Source organism: Octodon degus, unplaced genomic scaffold (assembly GCF_000260255.1).
Source record: "Octodon degus isolate 3935 unplaced genomic scaffold, OctDeg1.0 scaffold00305, whole genome shotgun sequence".
NCBI lineage: Eukaryota > Metazoa > Chordata > Mammalia > Rodentia > Octodontidae > Octodon > Octodon degus.
This window is the reverse complement of record NW_004524881.1, coordinates 481839-504239: the sequence shown is the minus strand read 5'-3', so window position 1 is coordinate 504239 and position 22401 is coordinate 481839. Positions and strand designations below refer to the sequence as shown.

At 40.0% G+C, this 22401-nt stretch overlaps 1 protein-coding gene and 1 non-coding gene across 2 annotated transcripts in view; both read left to right on the top strand.

Annotated features, from left to right (window-relative positions):
* The first annotated feature begins 238 nt into the window (after positions 1 to 238).
* Positions 239 to 22401, top strand: part of Sept11 (septin 11) — a 101002-nt gene continuing 78839 nt past the window's right edge. The window contains exon 1 of the mRNA XM_023707664.1: positions 239 to 387. Within this exon, the coding sequence (XP_023563432.1) occupies positions 361 to 387 (27 nt within the window). The 5' untranslated portion in view covers positions 239 to 360. The remainder of the gene's footprint in view (positions 388 to 22401) is intronic.
* On the top strand, positions 19037 to 19140 carry LOC111814394. The gene has a single exon (XR_002819395.1). It is a non-coding gene; the product is annotated as a U6 spliceosomal RNA (small nuclear RNA).

Sequence of the window (22401 nt, the reverse complement as noted above, 5' to 3'; positions counted from 1 at the left end):
GGGGAGGCGGCCAGCGCTCAGGCAAGGAGCATCTTGGTAGTGCAAGAAAGGTAATGCAGGTAGTGCATACAGTGAGCGGCAGAGTTTGGGGAGTACGGGCCTCTCGGAAAGGCCGCAGATCTCTTCGGAACTACTCCAGTTGTCCTCGATCAGACCGAGAGACAACCGTCTCCCCCTCCAGTGGAGGTACTTGGTTCTGCCCAGGCAGGAGGCCATGTTGCGCCCATAAAATGGGAGGGCGGCGGCGCGCGGGGCAGATGCGTCGGGCCGCGCGCGAAAGCGGAGTGTGAGGGTAGGGCGGCCGTGACGCAGGTGCGCGACAGTACGGCGGCAGTCGGCGGGGAGCGCCCAGGGGCCGAGATGGCCGTGGCTGTGGGGAGGCCGTCGGTGAGTGCTGGTGGCCTCGGTGTGCGTGCGTGGGCGTGAGCGCCGCCGGGGCGCGCGTCTGCGGCTCGGGAGGATGAGCAGCCCGGGGCTCTGCTCTGGCCGAGTGCAGCCGTGTGGCCGCGCCGTGCCCCTCTCCTGCTGACGAGGGAGGAAAGGTCCCTCGTGTGTTCCCTGGAAAAGGGTCCTTGGAGCCTGGGCGATTGCCGGCTGCCTCCCTGTCCCGGCGCGCGCCGTTCCCCGCGCGACTGGCGAGGCCGGCGCCCGGGGTCAGCAGGGCGTGGGAATTGCTGTCTGGGGCTCCAGCTCCCCTGGCGGGAGGCGCGGGGTGAAAAGGTGGGGTTTCCGAGGTGTTTTCCGCGGCGCTTTGTGAGATCCCGGACACCCTCAGGCACTCGCCCTGGAGACCCGGCCCTGCCCAGAATGGGGACAAAGCCCCAGACGCGCGCGCGCGCGCACACACACCAACACACCCCACAGAAAAGTTTCTAAAGGCGCCCTTCTGGCGGTGGGTGGGAGCCGGGGCGGGAGCGTGTGGAGGGGCGCCCCGCGCGGGGATCAGGGACGGTGGGGCCTTGCCGCCACTTGTGGGTCCGGGGCTGGCCGGCTTAGGTTGGGGGCAAGGATGGGGCTCAGAGCTGCTCGGGTCCTGGAGGCGCGGGCTGGGGCGGGGCTGGGCGGGGCAGGCTTCCTTCCTTTGAAAGGAGGCGGCGGGCTGGGGAAGGCGAGTCCTCCTTTCCCTTTTTCCTTTTTGTCGGTGTGCAGAGTCACTTTTGCCTCGTCCGCTTTGCGGGCACCTCCTACCCTTTCCCTCCTGCCCGCTTTCACGGGGGCGGCTTCAGAGACTTGGCGCAGACGGAGTGTCGCGTATATGCTGGGCGCTTTTCAGAGCCGCCAGAGCCCTCGAACTCAGTGCCCTTCGCCCTGCTCCCCCGCCATTCGCTTGTCTTGTGTGCCCCTGGCCCGGCCCAGCGGGAAATTGGAGAGGACTCCTCTCTGACGACTTCTTCTTGGGCTTGGTAATTGGGCCACCTTGATGTTTTTTTCACAGACGTTTCTACAATCAGAAAATAATAGTCCTATAAGAGTGTAACCGTGGATCTTCTAGGCCTTTTACATGCAGCCATTTAATAACATAGTCTTAGAAATTGTGGTTTCCACGTACACACACACACAAATGGTGTTCTTGCTTTTTAGCGGTCATAGTTTGTTGTTACAGGAGGAGTGTGCATGATCTGTGGGTTGAGACAACTAAAGTAACAGTATCTGTTGTAGATACATTGGCAAGGGTCTGTGAATACACATATTCTGTGTAGGGATGTTGCTTTTAGTAACACCTATTTTGGGTGTGCTGAGGACTGGGGGAGGTGGAAGAAATAATTTGCTACATATTTTCTATAAAATAATCCATATATGTCAGTCAACCAACAATATGTGGATTTAAAGTTTTAGTTGTGTGGCCATACCCGCCATACTCATATTTAACACTAGATCTGCCGGCCAGATGTGAGCATAAAACCAAGGAATTTTTTTTTTTTTTTTTTTTTTTTTTTTGCTTGGCTTGGCTTGGCTTGGCTTGGCTTGGCTTGGCTTTTTTTTTTTCAGACAGGGTCTTGCTATGTATTATGGGCCTTTTTTTTTTTTTTTTTGTTAAGGGTCTCACTACTTGAATTGACCCTCCTGTTTTCTGCCTCTAGTGCTGGGAGTACAGGGGTGCTCTATCATGCCCCAGACTGAATCGCTTGTCCAACGGGCCCAGGGGTGTGCATGGGGTGAGAGGACCCTGGCCTCAGCCCTTACTTAAGCAAGGGCTTAGTGCGCTGAGCTACCTCGCAGGCCCTGTTTGGGTTGGTCTTAAACTCAGTGTATTGTACAGGCTTGCTGCACTCCTGCCTCAGCCTCCAGAGTACTGGGTTAAAGATGTGTGCTGTCATGCCTGGCTATCAAAGGAATTGTGTAAGACCTTTCTCATTTAGATAATAGCGATGTTGTAAAACATATGTGTACAAAGGAGGGTACTGTTTTCTGCACATTCCTGTGGTTGCTGAAATTTAGATAATTTAATCTAAATTTAACTTAAAATGTGAGAACAAGACTTTTTTGTCCTCCTGAGTTGTCTGAGTGATCAGAGAATTGACTGCAGAGGTAACAAAATCTTAATATGCCGCAGGAAAAAATGTGTGACCACATTTGCAAGAAATTGTTGAACTGTGTCACTTTGTTCATGGGGCTGCTCTCCAAGTGTGGTCTCTGCAGTTATATCTTCAAAACAACTCTAGAGAATGCAGAAGAGTCTCTGAACCTGGTTCACAGGGATGGATACAAGTCTATTGTTAAGAATTCACTGACTCTCCAGTTCCCTTATTTATTTTATGTTTTGAATTAAAGATTTTTTGGGGGGAGAGCATCCTTCCAAAGTTGATTTATATGAGAATAGAGTTTGTTTAAACTTTAAATAGTTGTTTAGGAAAACAGATGTAACTCCTTTCCCTATAAATTAGCTCTTCCATCCAGATTGAAGAAAAATTGATCTTAATGACTTGCCCTCAATTTTAGACATCTTAGTGTGTTATTCAAGGTAAACATAGCAACGTAAGTGCATAAATGTGCTTGCATTCTTTGCCTTGTGACGTTACTATATTTGGTTACAATCATTTATATCCCAAAGCGAAATTCATTTATGTCTCTTAAGTGGCTGTTACTGATTTCAAGATGAAAGCTGAAGTTTAATATGATAGTCTTTATTCCGTATGTAATCTTTGTCCTTTGCTCTCCCTTTCCCCACTGGTGTGAGTAAGGACTTGGCCCTAAGCACGTGTTCTCTTCCCAGAGTGACTGATGATTAGCTGAATTATTTCACTCTAGAGTTGTGCCTACATTTTAGATGAATTAGTGTTTTTGTATCTGGTTCCCAGAGCAGCTATGATAATTACTGTACTTGGGAATTAGACTTTAGGTAGCTCTTCTCTTTTAAGGTGGACTGCTGTTCATCAGGCTTTAGATTCTGGAACTTGAAAGAACTTAGGAGATAATTTGGTTGAGTTTCCTGTCTAATACAGTATTTCTTACTTTACTCCTAACAAATGTGTGTTTAAACTTTTCCAGTAGAGGGGCTGGGGATGTAGCTTGGTGGCTTAAGTGCCTGACTGGCAAGTGCAACCCCTGGTTCCAAAAAATAAAATAAAATAAATAAACTTTTCCAGGAGAAATCTTTTTCTGTGATACCCTTCAAGAAATTTAATTGCTTTTTTTCTTTTGATCCAAAAGAAGTAGAAAACCAGGTTCACCATTTGCTCATTTAACAACATTTGTTAAGCATCTGCTATGTGCCAGACACCATTTTAGGTGTTGGTTGGATACTGCAAGAGCTCTTTACCAGGAGTTTCTGTTAATTGTTATTTATTGGTTTTTTTTTTTTTTTTTGAGATACTTTGTTTCTTCAAGTATTAAAATTACAAGTTTCAGTGGAGTTTGTAAAGTAGGGAGGGAAGGATCTGTGTTAAATAAACAGGATTCAGGTAAAGGGCCTTATCTTTATCTGCCAGGTAAAGAAAGGGCCTTGTAGACATTCCTAAATGCAGTTCTTGGTCTATTTTTGAGGAGTGGGGCTTTTAAACTGTGTGAGAAAGTGCTGACAATGGAATATCCATTGTGGAAAACTGACATTTCTGTGACTTGTAGATGTAGGTGCAGAGGGAGGGCTCCGGCTGATGTGTCTGGAAGAAGATGAATGGAGCTGAAAAAAGTGCAGGAAGAGCCATCTAAACAAGAAAGGGGCTGGTATGTAGGGGGTAGTTTTTAGCAATTAGAACTCTTTAGCTGGTGATATAAATTGTACACATTGAGGTTATGTAAATAATTATTAAGGAATGCAGGAAGTATTTTTAAATCTTTTTTTTTTTTTTAATGTAAGGGCTTATGTAGTACAGGCTGGCCTTGTACCTACCTGTGTATCCCAGGCTGGCCTGGAATTCATGGTGATCCTCCTGTCTCAGCCTCCGAAGTGCTGGGATAACAGGTATGCACCACCGTGCCTGGCTTTTGAAATCTTGTCGATGCTAGATTAATTTTTTTTTTTTTGTTAATCTGATTTTATTTATTTTTTTTCCAAAGTTTTATTAACATATAGCAATGAGACAGTTTCAAATCAAATCGAAAGTACAGTTTCAACAAATAATACACTGCATATATTCTTCTTAGTGGTTAATTGCTGTACAAGATGCAGACTTGTGATCCTACTTACAAACACCATTAGAACAAATCATTCTGTTCATTAAGAGAATGCAGCTATGTATCTATCCCAACCACTTTGAATACACAGATACAAAATGGACATTCATAGTTATATCCCAATTTTTTTAAGTTCCGTTGTTGAATATTATAGGTGTGTAAACTCAGCAAAATATTCTAAAAGAGTCCAGTAGCCCATAATAGCATTGGGTCTTCTGTTTAACTGGCAATGTCAGAAATTATTGACCTGAGTCCCCCACAGCTCAACATAACAACATGGCTTTACTTTAGATTAATTTTTTAAATCTTTAAAACTCTTCAAAAATATATTTACACTCCAGTGAAAAATAGATCCAAGAAACTGCTTAAAAGAATGCAAGTTGCAGATCCTAATGTACTAGCTCTTAAATTGCTAGTGTATTTCTATTAACATTTTGAATTTTACTTCAGAAAGGATAATCCATTTTATGTAAGTTATTACTTCATAGCCAACTCTGGCTGGAGAGACCTTGTGTGACCACTGGTAATGGAAGAAACGTGCTCAGGGCTATGCTCTGTCCCTGGCCAGACTTAAGGCCAGAGATGAGTGGTCAGGGGACTTGGCTGTTGGCATGATTTGGAAGGACTATAATTGATTGCCCCCAAAATAGATATTTACACCCACTGATGATACATCATGGATAGGATGTTTGGGTTTAGACCAGGAGCATCATGAAGCTAAGCGTTTGTATGATTGTGGTGCTGAAGTTTGAAGCCAGGGTGCATGCTATGCAAGTGCTTAATACCCGGGCCACACCCCATTCCTGCCTGTCTGTAGTGATTTTTCTCAGTTTGACCTATTTTGATTCTAACTGGACACGGGAAGAAGAAGAGGAAGAGGAGGGGGAGGAAGAAAGGGGAGCAGGAGGAGGAAGATAAAGATATAGAGAGAAAGAGAGGTAGATTGAGATATTGAGCCAGAGGCCAAAATGAACTGAAGGCAAGGTGTGATTGCTTCTGTTGTTCCCCCAGTGGCTTCATCACCCAATAGGTGATGAGGTGACCTTCTGAAGGACCTTTTTCGGCTGCTGTCTGGTGACCCTGGTGGTACTGTACTCTGGGACATGGCAGTGAGGCCAAGAGGACTTAAAGCTTCTTGAGGGAATTATTTCCTTTGGGATGTTTCCAAATTAGACCTTCACCAGCCTTCTCAGTGCAGACGCTTCAGTTGCTGCCCTTCCTTTGCCTGCTGTTTTTTTCTACTGAGAGACAACAGTGCACACAGCATTTTGGTTAAGAATGCAGGCTCTGGATTGAGAATCAACTGTGCCATGTAGCAAGCTCTGTGACTGAAGGCAAGTTACTTCTGTCATCTGTAAGAGTAACAGCACCTGCTTTAGAGTTACAGTTTCAGTGAGTTATTACATACACAGGGTTTACACTGAGACCTGGAACATTGGTCTGCAGTGAAAGTTGTCCAAGCCAGGTGGTGGCACATGCCTATTATTCCATTTACTGAGGCTGAGGCAGGATTCCAAGTTTAGGGCCAGCACAGTCAATTTATCGAGATCCTGTCCTAAAAGAAAAGAAAGAGAAAGTTATCAAGGGGAAGTAAATGTTAAATAGTAATAATAAATGTTAAATAATAATAATAGCTCTCTTATGAAAACTGGGTTCAAATCCAAACTGCCCCCTGCTCCCCCCTGCTCTCCACCCTGCAAGCAGGAACTGAGCAGCTCCCCAGCTCCCCTTCTGTACACTGTGTCTATACACTGTACTTCAGGCACAGCTCTCCATTTTCCAGTCTTGAGTGCCAAGGTATGAGTTAGCTCTTCCACCCTCCATCTGGGCTTCTGTCAGATTTTTAAAAATTCCTGTGCTGGTAGTTGTACTTCTGTGTCACATTGTGACAGAGCAAGTGCTGTGTCCCACCTAGCTTTGTTAAGTTTTTCAAATAAAGGGGAATTAGCCAATATAGTTTGAATAATAAAAAACAGACAAAGCCTTATTTCATGAGTGGTATGTTCTGCCAGCCCTTGGCCACATCATGCATTCTCTTAGTCTACTGCCAGACTTACCATAAGGGATTCTAGTGTCACCTCCCACTATGAACTTTTGACTAAAAGAGTGAAAAATCCTTCAGGTCCACTGGGTAAGGCTTGGATACAATTAGTGCCCCATATCCTCAAAGTTCACCATTTTATTCCAGCCTCGCTGTGTGGACCTTAGGTATGTGTAGACCTCAGAGCTCCACTTTGGTTCAGGCATCTCTGCTTAGCCTTTTGACCTCTTCCTGAACAGAGGTTACTGTCCTGTGGAGTAGCCCTTGACTGATGGTGCTGGTGAGTAAATTCTTCCTCTCTTTTGTCACTGGGGTAGACAGGCTAGACTAGATTCTGAGGGCCCCAGATGGGCTCAGGTGTAGCGCAAGGTGCTGATTAGATCTATGATCCCCTTAATAATGCTATTTCCCTTCTTCCTATTCCCTTTCCCCATTTATTGCTCCCCAAAGTAACTGCATGTGCACAAGTCCCTGTTGCAAGCCCTTGTGTTTTGGGGAAATGTGGAGGAAGAACAGCTTGTTTTCTGGTTAAGAGCTTTTCTTTTTTAACTTTTACAAATAAACGGTTATGAAGCTATTTGAGATGTTAAAAACTGAAAATAAACTGACCTCTTATGAGGTTTTCAATACTGCTGAAAACCTCTCTTAAAAGAAAGAGAAAGTTACTCTCTTGAAAGAATTGCTCTTCAATTCTATGGAAGAGCAGAGTTCAAAGTTTTATAAAATCTACACTCAGATAAAATATTGGCTACATCACTTAAACTTTTCTGTAGTTTTCATTTCTAGTTTTTGGGAATAGAATTGTATTTAGGATAGAAGGGCTTGTTTTTTAATCATATAATATGTACTTTGTAACTTTTAAAATTATTCAAACCAGTTATATTTTAAAATTCTAGGAACTAGAAACAGAGTCAGTGGGGAAACTGATTTAGATGTAGAAGCTATAAAGCTTGTATTACCTGTGTACAGTGGGAAAGTCAGGTAATTCTTTTTTTTGGTTAGGTAATTGTTTTTTTTTTTTTTTAAATTTTTTATTTTTTTATTTTTTTATTTATTTGAGAGAGAGAGAGAGAGAGAGAGTGGTGTGTGTGTGTGGCCAGCTCAGCCCACCAGGGGGCGGGGCTGGCTGGCATGTGGTGCTGGGGGATTGAACCGCGGTCCCTGATGCTTTGCCAAGCTTGTTCTAAGTAGGTGCCTTAGACCACTGAGCCATCTCTCCAGCCCCTGGTTAGGTAATTCTTGAAACAACCTTAATTAATGTAGAGGAATTTTTAGGATCTGCTCTCAGTCTGTATTGTTTGGTTTGATTTGTGTTCTTTGTGTGGGTAATCTTAACAGTTTGATTGCCCCCTGTTCAACTTTCAGAGTTTTTTCACCCTTGATCAGTTTTGTACAGTTTTTAAATCACTACTCTCCCATGGAATGTTAAATGTCTTAAAAATGGAACACTGTTTTATCTCTGAGATTTTTTAAGAAGTCACATTTGTTCCATTCTAAAACTAAAATTCTAAGGTATTTTGTGAATTTGAGGCAGAAAATTAAGGTTTCTGCAATTGAGATTACTAATAGTCTGCTGTTTACTAGCTGCTGCTTCCAGGCTGGCTTTTAGGTTGTGTGGAAGAGAACCTGAATCTAAATTGTATTTTATGTTCCAACAAAAGCAGACGGGGGTTGGGTGGGGTGGGGAAGTGAATGGTGCTACTCTGGCTTCATAGAATGGAGATTTCTGTAGGGGATACTTTTAAATGTTGCCAGTTCTTCATGTTCTAACTTCTCAATGGCTTTTTCTCTTTCCTGGTCATAAAGTCAGCAAACACTGAGCCCTAGTCTACATGATGCAGAAGTGAAGATGTCAAAACCCCCAGCATACCACAAATTAGAACCAAAACCAAATGGATTGCCCCATCAAGATTCAGAGATCTTACAATACAACTTCAGTTAAGAGTTAAGTTACTGAGACTTATTGTTCATTCCTACCTCATGTCTTAATCATGATGGTACTTTCACTCATTCCAATATTTTAGTACTTTCAGATTTGGAACTCAAATAATGTTTGGCTTTTGGCATCAGCAGTGTTCTGTTTGGCTTTTCTAACCAGTGTTCAGAACTGGCCTTAGTGTCTGGAACTTGGCTTAGCATTCAGAAAAGGTGGGGCACATTTCTTTCCCTTTTCTTCCACTTTTAAAATTTGAGGAGTAAAGGGTGATTTCCAGCTTTCTTTCTTTCTAGCGTACCATTGGACATTTTATTCTTTTTGTTTAAGGCAGGGATAAAAAGGGCACACCAAGGGGAATTGGAAAGTTGTGTCAGAATCTGGAGGGAATGTGTCCAGACTGCCAGGTTAATTTGCACTCTGCTCCACAAAACACACTGACTGCCTGCAGCACTCTAAATGCTTTTGATTGCTGGACTGGTATTTTATTCTAGGGCACACACACACACACACACACACAAACACACACACACATCTCTATACCTGCAACAGGGTTGTCTTACTAGATCAGTTTTCTGTTGGAAAAGCACCTGGAGATCAACATTGACCACCCCATTGTGGAGACCCTATGGCAGAAGGCAGAAGCTGACAAAAATGACAAGACTATCAAGGACCTGGTGGGGCTGCAGTTTGAGACAGCACTGCTGTTTTCTGGCTTCTCCTTGGAGGACACCCCAGACCCAATGCTATCAAGCTGGGCCTGGGCATCAGTGGAGTTGAAGTGACTGCGGAGGAGCCTGGTGCTACTGTTCCTGATGAGATCCCTTCTCTTGAAGGGGATGAGGATACATCTCAGATAGAAGAAGTTGATTAGCAGCTCCCACTGTGGGAACCCTGTGCCCTCTGTATAGTGTCCCTGTGGCTCCCCAGCAGCCTGAGTGGCCCTGACCCACCTTGCTCCCTCTGCTGAGTCTAGCAATTTCTCCTTCCCTGTGTAGAAAATAGGAACCAAGGGCCTTAAACCATCTCCCCTCCATAATTTGACAGCAGAGTTGGATGTTGTGTATTGTGATCTTATTGTTTGTTTTCATCTGAAATTAAAGTATGCTAAATAAAGAAAAAAAGATTTGACAAAGGTGAGAATTTTGCTAAAATAAAACCTGGGTATTTAATATGTGAGGCAGTTATTCAAAGTTGGAGAAAAATTGTAAGGATCTAAAAAGTCTATACTCAGATTGCAGTAGTAAAAGTACTTTTAAATTCTTCATTTTATTAATATGTTTTTTTAAAAAAATTATTTATTGGATACAGGGTCTCACTATGCAGTTTGGACTCACAGTGATCCTCCTCTCTCAGAATCCCCAGCGCTGGGATTACAGCAGTGCACCACCATGCCAGGTTCTGTCTAGCGTAGCACATGGACAGGGGATCAAACTCCGATCATTGCGCTTGCCAGGCAGACAGTTATACCTCTGAGCTATCTCCCCAGCCCTGAATTCTTCACTTCAAAGAAGGTGGAAACTATAGTATGCCTGTGAGTTTATGCTGGGAATACATCCTTACTGGAATTTCACTCAGCCATTATGTTGAATAAATTTTAGCCCATTGTCAGAAAACTGGTGAATGCCTATGATTATTGTTTTTAAGATCCCTGTCTTTAAATACTTCCCAAGATAAATTGCCCAAGATTGGTTCCTAACAGCTTGTGTATGGGGGTGTGTATTTACTAACAAAGCTGCCCCTCTCAACTTTTGGTCCCTCATGGTCTTGGTCCAACCATGTATCCCTTGATTTCTCCATGTGTGTGCAGCTCTCCTCACATGTGTAACTGGTGGAAAGGGGCTGAGAATTTCTGGTTTGAGAGCCATATTTCACTAGCCTTATTTGACTTTTCTTATGCTATGATGTAAATGATTATCATGATTTTTTTTTCCCCCTCAAACCAGACTTAATGATGAAAGGTTGTTACCTGTAGTTTAATCAGTTTCTCTTAGATTGTCTAGGGTAAATGGAAATATGCTTCTTAATGCAGAATAATCTCACTTTGGAAAGGCAAAATTAATAATCTTTCACAATTCTTTATTTGATCTAGGTGTGGTGGCACAGGCCTAAAATCCCAGCACTTGGAAGGTGGAGACAGGAAGATGGCCTTGAGTTTGAGGCCAGCCTGGCCTCTATAGTGAGTTAAAGGGCTGGATTATATAGTGAGACATTGTCACAAAAAACAAAGAAAAGAAATTTAATTCTTTCTTTGAGGTTCTCTATACCATTGTATCTGGTATAAAAATCTGTCTCATATGTAGATGAAAATCACAGTCTCAATTGTTAGCCTAGCATTCAAGTGTTGTAGCTGTTTGGCGTAAGTGGTACATTCTAGATATCAGCGTTGCCAGTTATCCATCATTCAGTTTTAATCTTAATCATGAGAAAATTGTTACAGAAGCAAATAAAAGTTGTTTTTCTATTCCAAATAAAGTAGGAATGACAAATTGAAAGTTGAAATGTGTGATTTCTGTTTCTCAAACTGAAACTGGAATCATTTTCAGTTGTGTGTGTGGGGTGTTTTTTTTTGTCTTTAAATGTATTTTTGTTATTGCTAAGTTGAAAATTTTATTTGATTAGATTTCAGTGGGTGAAAGTTTATCTTCGCAACACCTTTGTGAGTCAGTTAGATACTATTTTTGACACAGTACCTTCAGCCTCTCTTTGATGAATCAGAATTCAGACAGTCCAAGGTGAACAGTGATGATGTCAAGATCAAGTCTTCTTTATGAAAAAGTCCTTTAAGGGCTGGGGAGATAGCTCAGTAGAAAAAGTACCTGCCTGGCAAGTGCAAGGTCCTTAGTTCAATCCCTGATACCGAAAAAAAAAAAAAAAAAAAGAACAGGTCCTTTAAAGGCACTTCCAGGGCCAGCCAAATAGCTTAGTGGATTAAAGCACCTACTTAGGTAGATAGACAGATGCTGGGGCAGGGAGTTTGATCCTTGGGCCTGCCATGCCAACCCTCCCCATGGGGCATGCTGAGATGGTGATTGAGCGTGGTAGCACGTGCCTGTAATCCCAGCACTTGGGAGGCTGTAAATAGGAGTATCACTATGAGTCCGATTTACGGAGCGAGACACTGTAGACCCAGTAGATCCTGTCCTAAAATAAAAAAAAAGTCTTCTCCAAATACAGCTTCTCTAACTGCCCTGGAACACCATATACATAGATATTTCTATATATATCTATATGTAGATATATATGTATACACAAGATAGGATAAATATACAGCTGCTTTGTCAGTTCATTGAGAAGAAAGGTTTGTAGTAATATTCTTTTAGACAAGATATGTCTGCCTCTTGTCCTTTAAATACTACAAAGACAACAGTATGCAATGTATCAGTTATTGTAACTGTCCTACTAACCTGTTTTGAAATTGTTTCATTGCTATTTTATTTTTTTTTCTTATTAAAATGAATAAAAAATGTATCTCCAAAAAAAAAAAAAAATCAAGTCTTCTGACTGTTGGTTACACCCTCTTCAAATGCTTTTGAAGTGGAGATACCAGCCTGGGCTGCAGAGAGGTGCTGCCATGAACCTGTGTGTGGTAAGGGGAAGTGTTCTTCAATATAGTATCCATATATAACTAATGAACCCTTGAAATGTAACTGATGTGGGGGGGATATAACCAAGGAAGCTGTGGAACTGAAATTTTTATTGTGTTTAATTTTGGACTAGGTATATAGCCCACTGATAGAACACTTGCCTAGCATGTACGAGGCCCTGGATCCTATCCACAGTCCTAGTAAGTAAGCAAATAAGGAATTTTTAGTGAATTTACGCTTAAACAGCTACATGGGGCTAGTAGTTACCATGATACGTAGCATAGTTTTAGTGTAGAGATTTTAGAGTGTTCCTCTGTCTTGAAAAACTTTATTGACAAAAATTCTAAACATATACAGCAATAGAGAATATTGTATTGAACCCTTCTATTCCATCATTCAGGCCAATTACCAATTCATGGCCAGTTCTTACATCATCTATTTTCCCTGTCTCTAGCTTCCTTCTGCCCCTGTTTTAGAGTTGATCCCAGGCACCATCTCTTTTATTAAGAGCAGGACCTGGAGGAAAGAGAGGTAATCAAGTATCTTCAGAGTCATCCATAATGTAAAAAAGAAAGTAAAATACATGGATGGTAAAATGTATGATTTGACAGAGATAGGTAATGAGTATTTGTAGATGTGTGATGGTCGTGTGCTTGAGCTACTTTATCACCATCGTTGTAATCCTAAAAAGTCAAGTTTGCACTATGAGACAGCACAATTTCTGTGCCAGACCTTGCTTATCTATGTTTTGGGCTTGGGCTTTGGGTTTATGCATAATTTAAAACACATATTAAACAGTATGCATATTCAGTGTTTATCATTGAACTTTATTGAGTGCTAGCAGTGCTATATATATACATCATGGAAATTTTAAAAGATGAAAATGAAACTGAGGATCAGTTTTTAACCCTGTCTTTTCAGAAAATTTAGGAACTTAGCTCCAGGGAGAAGCAGTTTGACTTGAGCTCACATCAAGTTTCCAGGGCTTTCTGCAGACTATGCCTGGCAGACTTATAGATTCTCTGGGATGAACCTTGTACTATTTCTGCTTTGTTCTTTTTTAAAATGCAGATTCTTAAAACCTTGGAAATGGAGGTGGTATACTTAAATCTAACCACAGTATTGCAGATAATCTTTTTTGGAGAAGTGTTTTTGTCATTGACAAGGTAAATTTTGTTGGGCTGAGACTTTATGTCTTCCTGGTAAAGCTTGTTATGGGAAATGCCTGTTTGTTTTTTATATTTTGGTTCGTAAAAAAGAAATTCATGTAGCAGGGACATTTTAATCATATGGGCAGCTTGACAGAAATACTACTTGCATCACTGGTATTAGCAGAGCATTTCTTAGAACATGAATTGTAGCTATGCTTTTGCCATTGAATTTATTTATTTATTTATCCATAATTTTATTGAGAAACAAATAGCAATGAGACAGTTTCAAACCAAATTGGTAGGACATTTTCAATAATTAACATTGCATACATTCTTCCCAGTGGTTAATTGCTGTACAAGATGTGGACATGATATCCTATTTACAAACACCGTTAGAATAAATCCCTCTATTCATTAAGAGAATGTAACTATATATCTATCCTAACCACTTTGAATACACAGATACAAAATGGACATTCATCTGTATCCTGCCATTGAATTTAGAAGCTAATAATGATTTTGTTTATTATGTTAGAGTGCAGAATATATAAATTCTAAATTTGGAACTCTATACCTAGGATCTGAGGATTTAGGGGAATGATATTGTGATAGTTAAAGAATCTTTGTATCATCAGAAATGCTCCTAGGACTTGGCTAAGCTGTCTTATTGATAGAAAAAGATAATATACATTTGGAAAAGTGCTATTTTGGCAGCCTTCTGGACCATGGCAAGCTTTCTGCTGCAGCAGGATGCTTTTTAGAAGGTTTTTTTTTTTTTTTGCTCAAATGCTTTTTAGGGCATTTCTGGTTTTCAGTAACTGTCTGGGTTTGAACCCAAGAAGCTTGAGCTTGAGGGCTTTGCTTAAGCAGGCACTTAAACAACTGAGCTACTGGGCAGGCCCCCCAGGATGCTTTTTATTTTTATTTTTTTTAAATATAATCATGTCTCCAGTAGACTCTGCCCATTGGGAGAGTTACCAGAAGACTGGGAATGTCTCTTTTAAATCTGATCATCTGTGTCGCAGTTTAGCCCCATTTACTTTATCCTAAGATTGGTGAAGATAGTGAATAATTTGGTAGCACCCTATATTAGCATTCCACTACTGTGGCAAATACCTGTGGCAATCAACTTATAAAAGAAAAACTTCATTTTGGTTCTTAGTTTTGGAGGTTCTGGAACATGATCAGTTGACCCAGTGTCTTTGGGCCTGTGATGAGGTGCCCACCATGGTGGGGAATGCATAGGAGAGCAAAGCTCTTGTGGGTGGGAAAGAAAGGACCTGGGGTGATACTCTTCCCCTTAAGGACACTGCCTCATTGACTTGAAGTGAAGCTCCCACTGGCCTCACTTCTTAAAGTTACGCCATTTCCCGGGGTGCTAGCTGCTGACTAGGCTGTAAAACAGGGCCCTTGGGACATGAGAGATCCAAACTCTAGCATTGCCCTACATATTAATGCTACCACAGTACGCAAATGATGACCCACGCCATTTGTGCAGGTAGTTCTCCCATGAAATGAGTCTTCTTGTCCCCGTATGACAGAGACGTGACCTGGGGTAGGGTTGAGAATGAGCCTGACGATGATGTCTTGTCAAACCAGGCATTGTATCCTTTTCATGCAGGCAAAGACAAGAAATTGTGAAGGCTTCTAGAATGACTGACCTGATTAGTCAAGTATAACACCTATTTTCAATAAAGAAGATACAAGACTAGTATAAAAAGTTAATTCTAAAAAAAAAAATTGAGTTTAAATTTTCAAATGCCTTTGTTATACACCAAGTTTAAGTCTAGCAGTAACATAGAGAAAAAATAAATTATATAATTTAGATCTCAGTGCTAATACTTTATCACAGTAAACAGAAAAATATTTGACTTTGTGTTGCCATACATTAATAACTTACCTTATGTATTCTCTTTAAAATAATGATCAGTGGGGGCTGGTGAGATGGCTCAGTGGTCTAAAGCACCTACTTAGAACAAGCTTAGCAAAGCACAGGGACCACGGTTCAATCCCCCAGCACCACATGCCAGCCAGCCCCGCCCCCTGGTGGGCCGAGCTGGCCACACACACACACACATAAATAAATAAAAATTAAAAAAATAAAAATAAATAAAATAATGATCAATGGCTTATCATGCAACTTTGGTAAGCTTTGTTTCTGAATTAAATTACTGATGGTATGTATGGTAAAATAAGGAGACACAAACCATTTTGTTCAAAGTGAGCTTTATTAACTTTAATTTTTTGTGGTACTGGGTATTGAACTCAGAGCCTTGCATGCTAGACAAGTACTCTACCACTAAACTATATCTCCACCATTAAAATTTATTTTAATTTTAATTTTGAGGTAGGGTCTCACTAAGTTGAATTGGTTGGCCTTGAATTTAGTCTTCCTTGCTCAGCCTCATTATTGCTGGGAATCTGTATAGTGGGCACCTGTATAGTGCCCATGTGAGAACTATCCTTGGCTAGCTTATTTTTTGGTAGGGGGAAAAAAAGTACCAAGAAAAGAAAACTTTCATGTTTTTCCCTTAAATTGTTATGACTATACAAGCACACTCTACCTTTTGTCTAGCTAGAGAAATGGTGCATAGTTTTCAGTTTTGGAAGAGAAGATGTACATTTAGAATTTGAAGTGAAATTTCTCCATCTGAAATTTTTGGCAACATTAAATCAAGTATTTGAAACATACCGGGTGGGTCACATAAACATGTTTGTGAACTGAGCCGAATTAGAAAAATTTATTTATTTTTCTTGTATCTGAGTGAAGAAACTATTAACTTTTTTTGGGGGGGGTAAGCCTTGGAATATTTTAAAATCTGAATAATCAAAATATGAGGGTATAGTTGTGCGAAGAATGTATGTTTTAAAAACTAAAATGAACCAGGAATTTGAAGTCTGATTTGAAGTATATAGGTCATTTCAGGCCAGCATCAAAACCTTTAAACTGTTTCCTTCACAGGATCTCGCCAAACAGGGATAGACCATGGAGATTCCCATCAGAAGAGGAATCAAAGCTGACATGTGGTTGAGTAGGAGTGCAGAAGAAATTTAGAGTGGGTGGCAGGCAAGCAAATGTGCCTCTGCAAAAAGTGCTATATATAGTAAATGGGGCTGAATTTTTAATTTTGGTTGTGATCCAATGACAGTTAATGGCTGTTCTTACAGACAGTAAATCATTTATGAGTTAGGAAAGGGGCTGAGAGGTTAAAGGCAACTAAAAAAAAAAAAAAAGTCTTATCTTTACTAGGAAGATAGCCAGAAGAGGTGGTACAAGCCTATAATACCAGTACACCAGGAGCTTGAGGCAAGAGTGTCACAAAGTCAAGCCCAGCCTGGATAATTCAGTGAATTTAGGAGACCCTACCCCTTTCACTTCATTCTGCTTAAATACTGTTATGCTGGAGCATTTTTACTAAGAAACATGGGGTTAAAAGTTAAAGGTTTTATGTGCAACAATCTTCCTTTCACATTTTGTTTGGCTAGAAACCTTTCCCTGCCTTGAAAACACTCTGTAGTTTGAGCCAGATGCTGAATTTGTTTGCATTTTCAGGCCAACAGAAGCAAGTTGGAAATAGAAGTGCTTCTCATATTCAGTCTTGGTTAAGAGCACAATATTATAGCTCCCACTGGACATTTCAGACTCAAATACATTGTCTTGTTATTGTAACTGTGAACTGCTCACTCTGATTTGGAAGAGGGGAAATGAAAGGGGAAATGAAAGGGCCCACAGAAAGCAGTAATAGCAATATTAGACCTGGTCCTCTGCTTTTTTTTAAGACAAGGTTTCACTATGTAGTCCAGGGTGGGCTTGAACTCACAGTAATCCTCTTGCCTCACTGTCCCCAGCCATGGCTGGTATTACAAGTGACCATTACACCCAACCTTCTGCTTATTTTCTAAATTCAGTCCACAGAATAGTCATATGGCTAAGCCAACATTTGTAAAAGAAGTGACATTTTACCTTTTTGATGATTATAAAAGTAAGTATAAAATAAGAGGCATTTGAACTTAATTTAAAAGCTTCATTTAAAAGAAAAATTTGAGATGTCACCTGAATCATATTTTAGGCTTTTAACCTTAGATTTTACACTTTGGGCATCAAGTGAATTAATAAATGTATGCATGCTCATTTTCCCCAAGAAATTAGAAAAGGGAAACCCACCCAAATCCCGTCAACAGGTGTAAGCCAGGCTCTACCAACTTGATGGCTCATAGAGATCAGAGTGTGCCACAGCTAAATACCCATCACAAACAGCAACTTGGAAATGCAATCTTGTACTACTACTTTAAATCAAAGGTTTTAGTAAGAAATTCACTCTTGACATTTCCAGGCTCTTTCTGATTTATTTTAAAAATCAAATATTTACTTTAGTTCTTAAATATTTCATAGCTGAGCATGGTGGCACATGCTTGTAATCCCAGCATTTTAGGAGGCTGAGGCAGGAGGATTATAAATGCAAGCCCAACCTAGGCAATTTAATGAGACCCTGCCTCAAAACAAAAAAGTGCTGAGAATGTAGCTCAATGCAGAGGCCTTGGGTTCAGTCCCCAGTACTGTCAAAAAACAAGCCCAAATCACAGTACTTTTCTTGTAAACCTTATAATTAAAGGATCCTTATCTTGGGATGAGTTTTCCAAAGGAAAGGATTATTTAAGAGGCAAGAAGTCACTTCTCTGCAAAAGTGGTTGCATTGCTTGCGCTCCCTGGTGTGTCATTTCTTTGTCTTTGAACATTACTGGCCATGCCCACTCTGCATCTATTCATCCTTCAAAGTGTCTGGGCTTCTTAGGTCTCTCCCAATGTACCCCACAGAGTTACTTTTCTGAATTCTCCCTTAAGCTCCTATAAAAAGTAGCTATCTTGTTATACTATAATAGTTTTCCTACCTTACATTTTTTAAACACAGTATAAAGTCACTGACACAAAGGAGTTATTCAATAATCATTTCAAAAATAACTCTGCAGTTATGGACTCAGGTGTCTTCTTATGTGGAGGAACTTAGTAAGAGTTATTCTAGTATAACATCCTAGAAGATTACAAAGCAGATTCATAGTCTACCAAATTCTCTCAGTTAACACTTTATTAGTGGTTGAACACTTGACAGCAGGGGACTTTGGAGGCCTGAGAAATGAGCATATGTAGTGGGTTTTAGTTTTTAATTTTCATTTTTCCTTGTTTCTAGTTTCAGCCCAATCCTCAGCCCTGGTTGCTCAATGAATTGGAGTTGACAGGGTAATGTAATTTATTCCTGTTAATCAGAGAACGTTGCTGTCACTGGGGAAAGCAGTCTTGGCAAGTGGCATAGGTAGTTTCCTTTGATGCCACATTTAGGGCCTTCCCCAGGGTTCTTTTTCCTAATGACTGAAATTATATGTATAGCAATGAGCCTTGAAGTTGTTTTGTGAGGAAATTAATGAGTTACTTTCAGTATTTTATTTTCATTGCTTAATTACCTTCCAGAGAACTGCCAACATGCTTGGTGAAGATTTAAGTAATATTACTGTGAGAGGTGGTGATTGATTCAGAGATGTCTCTGTCCTCTGGGGGTGAAGATGACAGGATATGTGAGAAGAATGAGTATTCAATTTTAAATGTTTTTGATATCTACATGTATATCTTACATAAATGTACAAGTCTAGCAAAATTAATGTTAAATTGATAGCAATGAATTACATATTGTTTATTATGGAATTTCTTAATATTGGTAAGATTTTGGCAGCATATATACATAGTTTGGAACCATACAGAGAAGATTAGCATGGCCCCTGTGCAACAATGACATGCAAATTTGTGAAGTATTCCATATTTTTTTTTTTGTTTAAAAAAAAGACTTTTAGGTACGTTATCTCAATTGAAAGTATAAACACCTATTATATAGTAGAGATAACACAGATATCCCATTTCACAAAGATTAAGAACTTAAAAGTATCTTGCCTTGAAAAGGTGGCAGAGTGGAGGTTTTGTGTGACCACCCCCCAGCTGATGCTGTGACACTGCTACTTTATCTTTTTAAATTAACTAATTATCATTTTTGGTGCTGGAAACTCAGGACTCTCCAGTGTCACTGCTTTATTTTTTATAGAGGTTTTTTTTTTTTTTTTTTTTTTTTTTTTTTTTTTTTTTGCGAAACTAGAGATTACACTCAGGCCCTTATGCTTGACCGACAGCAGTTTTGCCACTGAGCTATCTTTTTTTTTTTTTTTTTTTTTCAAGTCATTCCATCACTTAAGATCCTGAAATTCGAATACAAAATTTAAGAATAACCCATAGCCTTTATGCAGACCTGCCGGTATACTTATTGGTGAAAGGCAACATCAGTTATTTTAAAATTTGCAATCATTTTATGCCTTGTTCTAGAGCAGAATGTTGTAGTTGTATCAGCTAAGTGCTTTTTAATTATCTTGGAATTATGTCTGGGTATAGCATAATACTTATGAGTATGCCAAGATTTGTAGCAGGTTCATAGTCTACCGAATTCTTAAAATGATAGTATTCACTTGTGAAAGTGAAAACAAGAAAACCACTTTGGAATGGACACAGTTTTGGGGTTATTCAGTGATATGCTTCCTATCCTAGAAGACCAGAAAGAACCAACAGAGATCCAGGTATGAAAGGCCAAGTACAGGTGGTTCATCCCTTCAGACAGGTTTGTGTCTTGATAAACCCATTGTGAGTGGAAAATGCAGTTAATATCCCCAACATGACTATTGTAGCCTAGCAACACAGTTTTCTGTAAAGCATCTGTTGCTTACCTTTGTGATTTTTGTGGCTGTCAGAGATACTGTGCCATATATCACTAGCCTGGGAAAGATAAAAACCCAGAATCACAGTGATGTTTCTGCTGAGTGTGTGTTGACTGCACACTGTAGTAAGGTTGAACATGCTAAGGGCCATCATTGTTAAGTCTGGGGCTATGTGTAGTTGTCTCTGCTGTGACCAGCATCTTTTAAAAAACAGGTCTGTTGAAATATGGAGACGTAAATTACTTTCCAGTGGGCCCGTGAGATTCAACCACCTCTGGGTAACTATGAACCCTGACTGCTGTGATTAGTATTTATTTCTTTGTGAATAACCTATTTACATCCTGACTCAATCTGACCCTCTGTTGGCTGTTTCTCTTGTTGATAGCCATCCTTTCTTAAATGTGTGTCTTCTACCCACCCAGGTATCTTTTGTTTTTGGTGTTTGGTTATACAGAAGCTTAAGTGTGTTGTCTTTTCTCTTTGGTTTGAACTTTTGATTTCTTCCTTTAGCAATCCAGTTCACATTTCACTGAAATTCATGTAATTATTATTTTGTGTTCCCTCAGTGGTTTAGAGGGGACAAGAATATAGCAACTGTTAAGAAATGAGTTCATTATATAGAAGGCTTCCTGAGCAGTGTATTAAGACCAACTCAAAGGGGCTTGGAACCTAGGGCATGAAATGAGGAGGATCAAGAGTCCTCTTGTTAATGTGACAGGCATTTAATGCCCTCTAATTTTAAAACACTTTTATGAGATAATTAATGCTACCTTGTAATTAGCCATTGAGTATAAGCTAAAATGGAAGATGAGCAAGAGAGCTCTTTTTTTTTTTTTTTCCTTTGGCAGAACCGGGGTTTGAAGCAGGCCCTTGCACTTGCCAGGGAAGCGCTTATTCTACTGAGCCATCTCCCCGGCCCCTAAGAATGCTCTTAAGTTAGCCACAGGGTCTTTAAAGTTGTTTTGGATTAGAGATCTCATATTATTATTTTTCAAAAATTTCATTTTAAAGAGAAAACACAAAAACAATAAAAATGGTAGAAAATTTCAAAACACGATAAAAAATAAACAATAGTTATTATATTGCACATTGTTACCTTCAAAGTAGTTGCTCAGATTACCAGATGAAGGTATGCAAGACTGATCAATTAAACATTTACTATTCCTTTCAATAAAACAACAGAAATTAGTAGTACAGTTACCTTAGCTATCCTGTGTATATTCTCTCTCTTTCTCTCATTCTCTATCTGCCTGTCTGTTTGTCTGTCTGTCTTTCTCTCTCTGTCTCTTCTTCTTTCCCTCAATCCCAGTTATTCTTTTGAGCAGGTTCTTTCCCTATCACAATATCTATTATACCTTTCAGATTTTTGTTTGCTCTTTCAGGTTCTTACACTGGAGAGACAATATGGTGTTTACACATGATTTATTTCACTTATGCGTGTGGTCTCTAGTTGCATCCATTTATCTATAAAAGCCTTGAGTTTATCTTTCTTTATAGCTGAGTCATACTCCATTGTATAAAAATACCACATCTTCTTTATCCATTCTTCCGTTGATGAGCATTTGGGTTGTTTCCAAGATTTAGCGGTTACAAACTGTACTGCTATAAAAATGGGTGCACATATATCAGTGCATTATGATGTTTTCATTTCTTTGGAAAAATATTCCAAAGGAGATTAGCTGGGTTGAATGGGATCTCTAATCTAGTTTTTTGAGGATTCTCCACAATGATTTTCACAGTAAATGTACGAGTCTACACTCTTACCAACAGTAGAGAAGGGTTACTTTTCTCCAAAAGCTCCTCCAGCATTTGTTATTGGTTGATTTCTTGATAGCCATTCTTTCTGGGGTGAGATGGAATTTCTGTGTTGTTTTAATTTGCGTTTCTTGAATGACTAATGGTGCTGAACATTTTTTTCATATATTTATTTGCCATTTGTATTTCTTTATCACAGAAGTGTGTATTCATCTTAGATGCCCCTTTTTGGATTGGGTCTTTGACTTTTGTGGGCCTGATTCTTTTTATGTTCTACATAGAAGTCCTTTGAGGAATAGTTAGCTAATTTTTTCCCCCAGTTTGTGGATTTTCTTTTTGCTCTGTTGGTGACTTCTTTTGATATGTAAAAGCTTTTCAGTACGATGAGATCCCAGTTGTTGATTATTTGAAGTATCAGTTTGGGTTTTTGTTCATGAAATCTGTCTACCCAAGTCTTGAAGATTTGTACCTACGTTCTCTTCCAGTAGATTTAGTGTTTCTGTTTTAATATTTAGGGCTTTGATCCATTTCACTTTAGTACATGGTGATAGGCATCAGTCTTTTTTTTTTTTT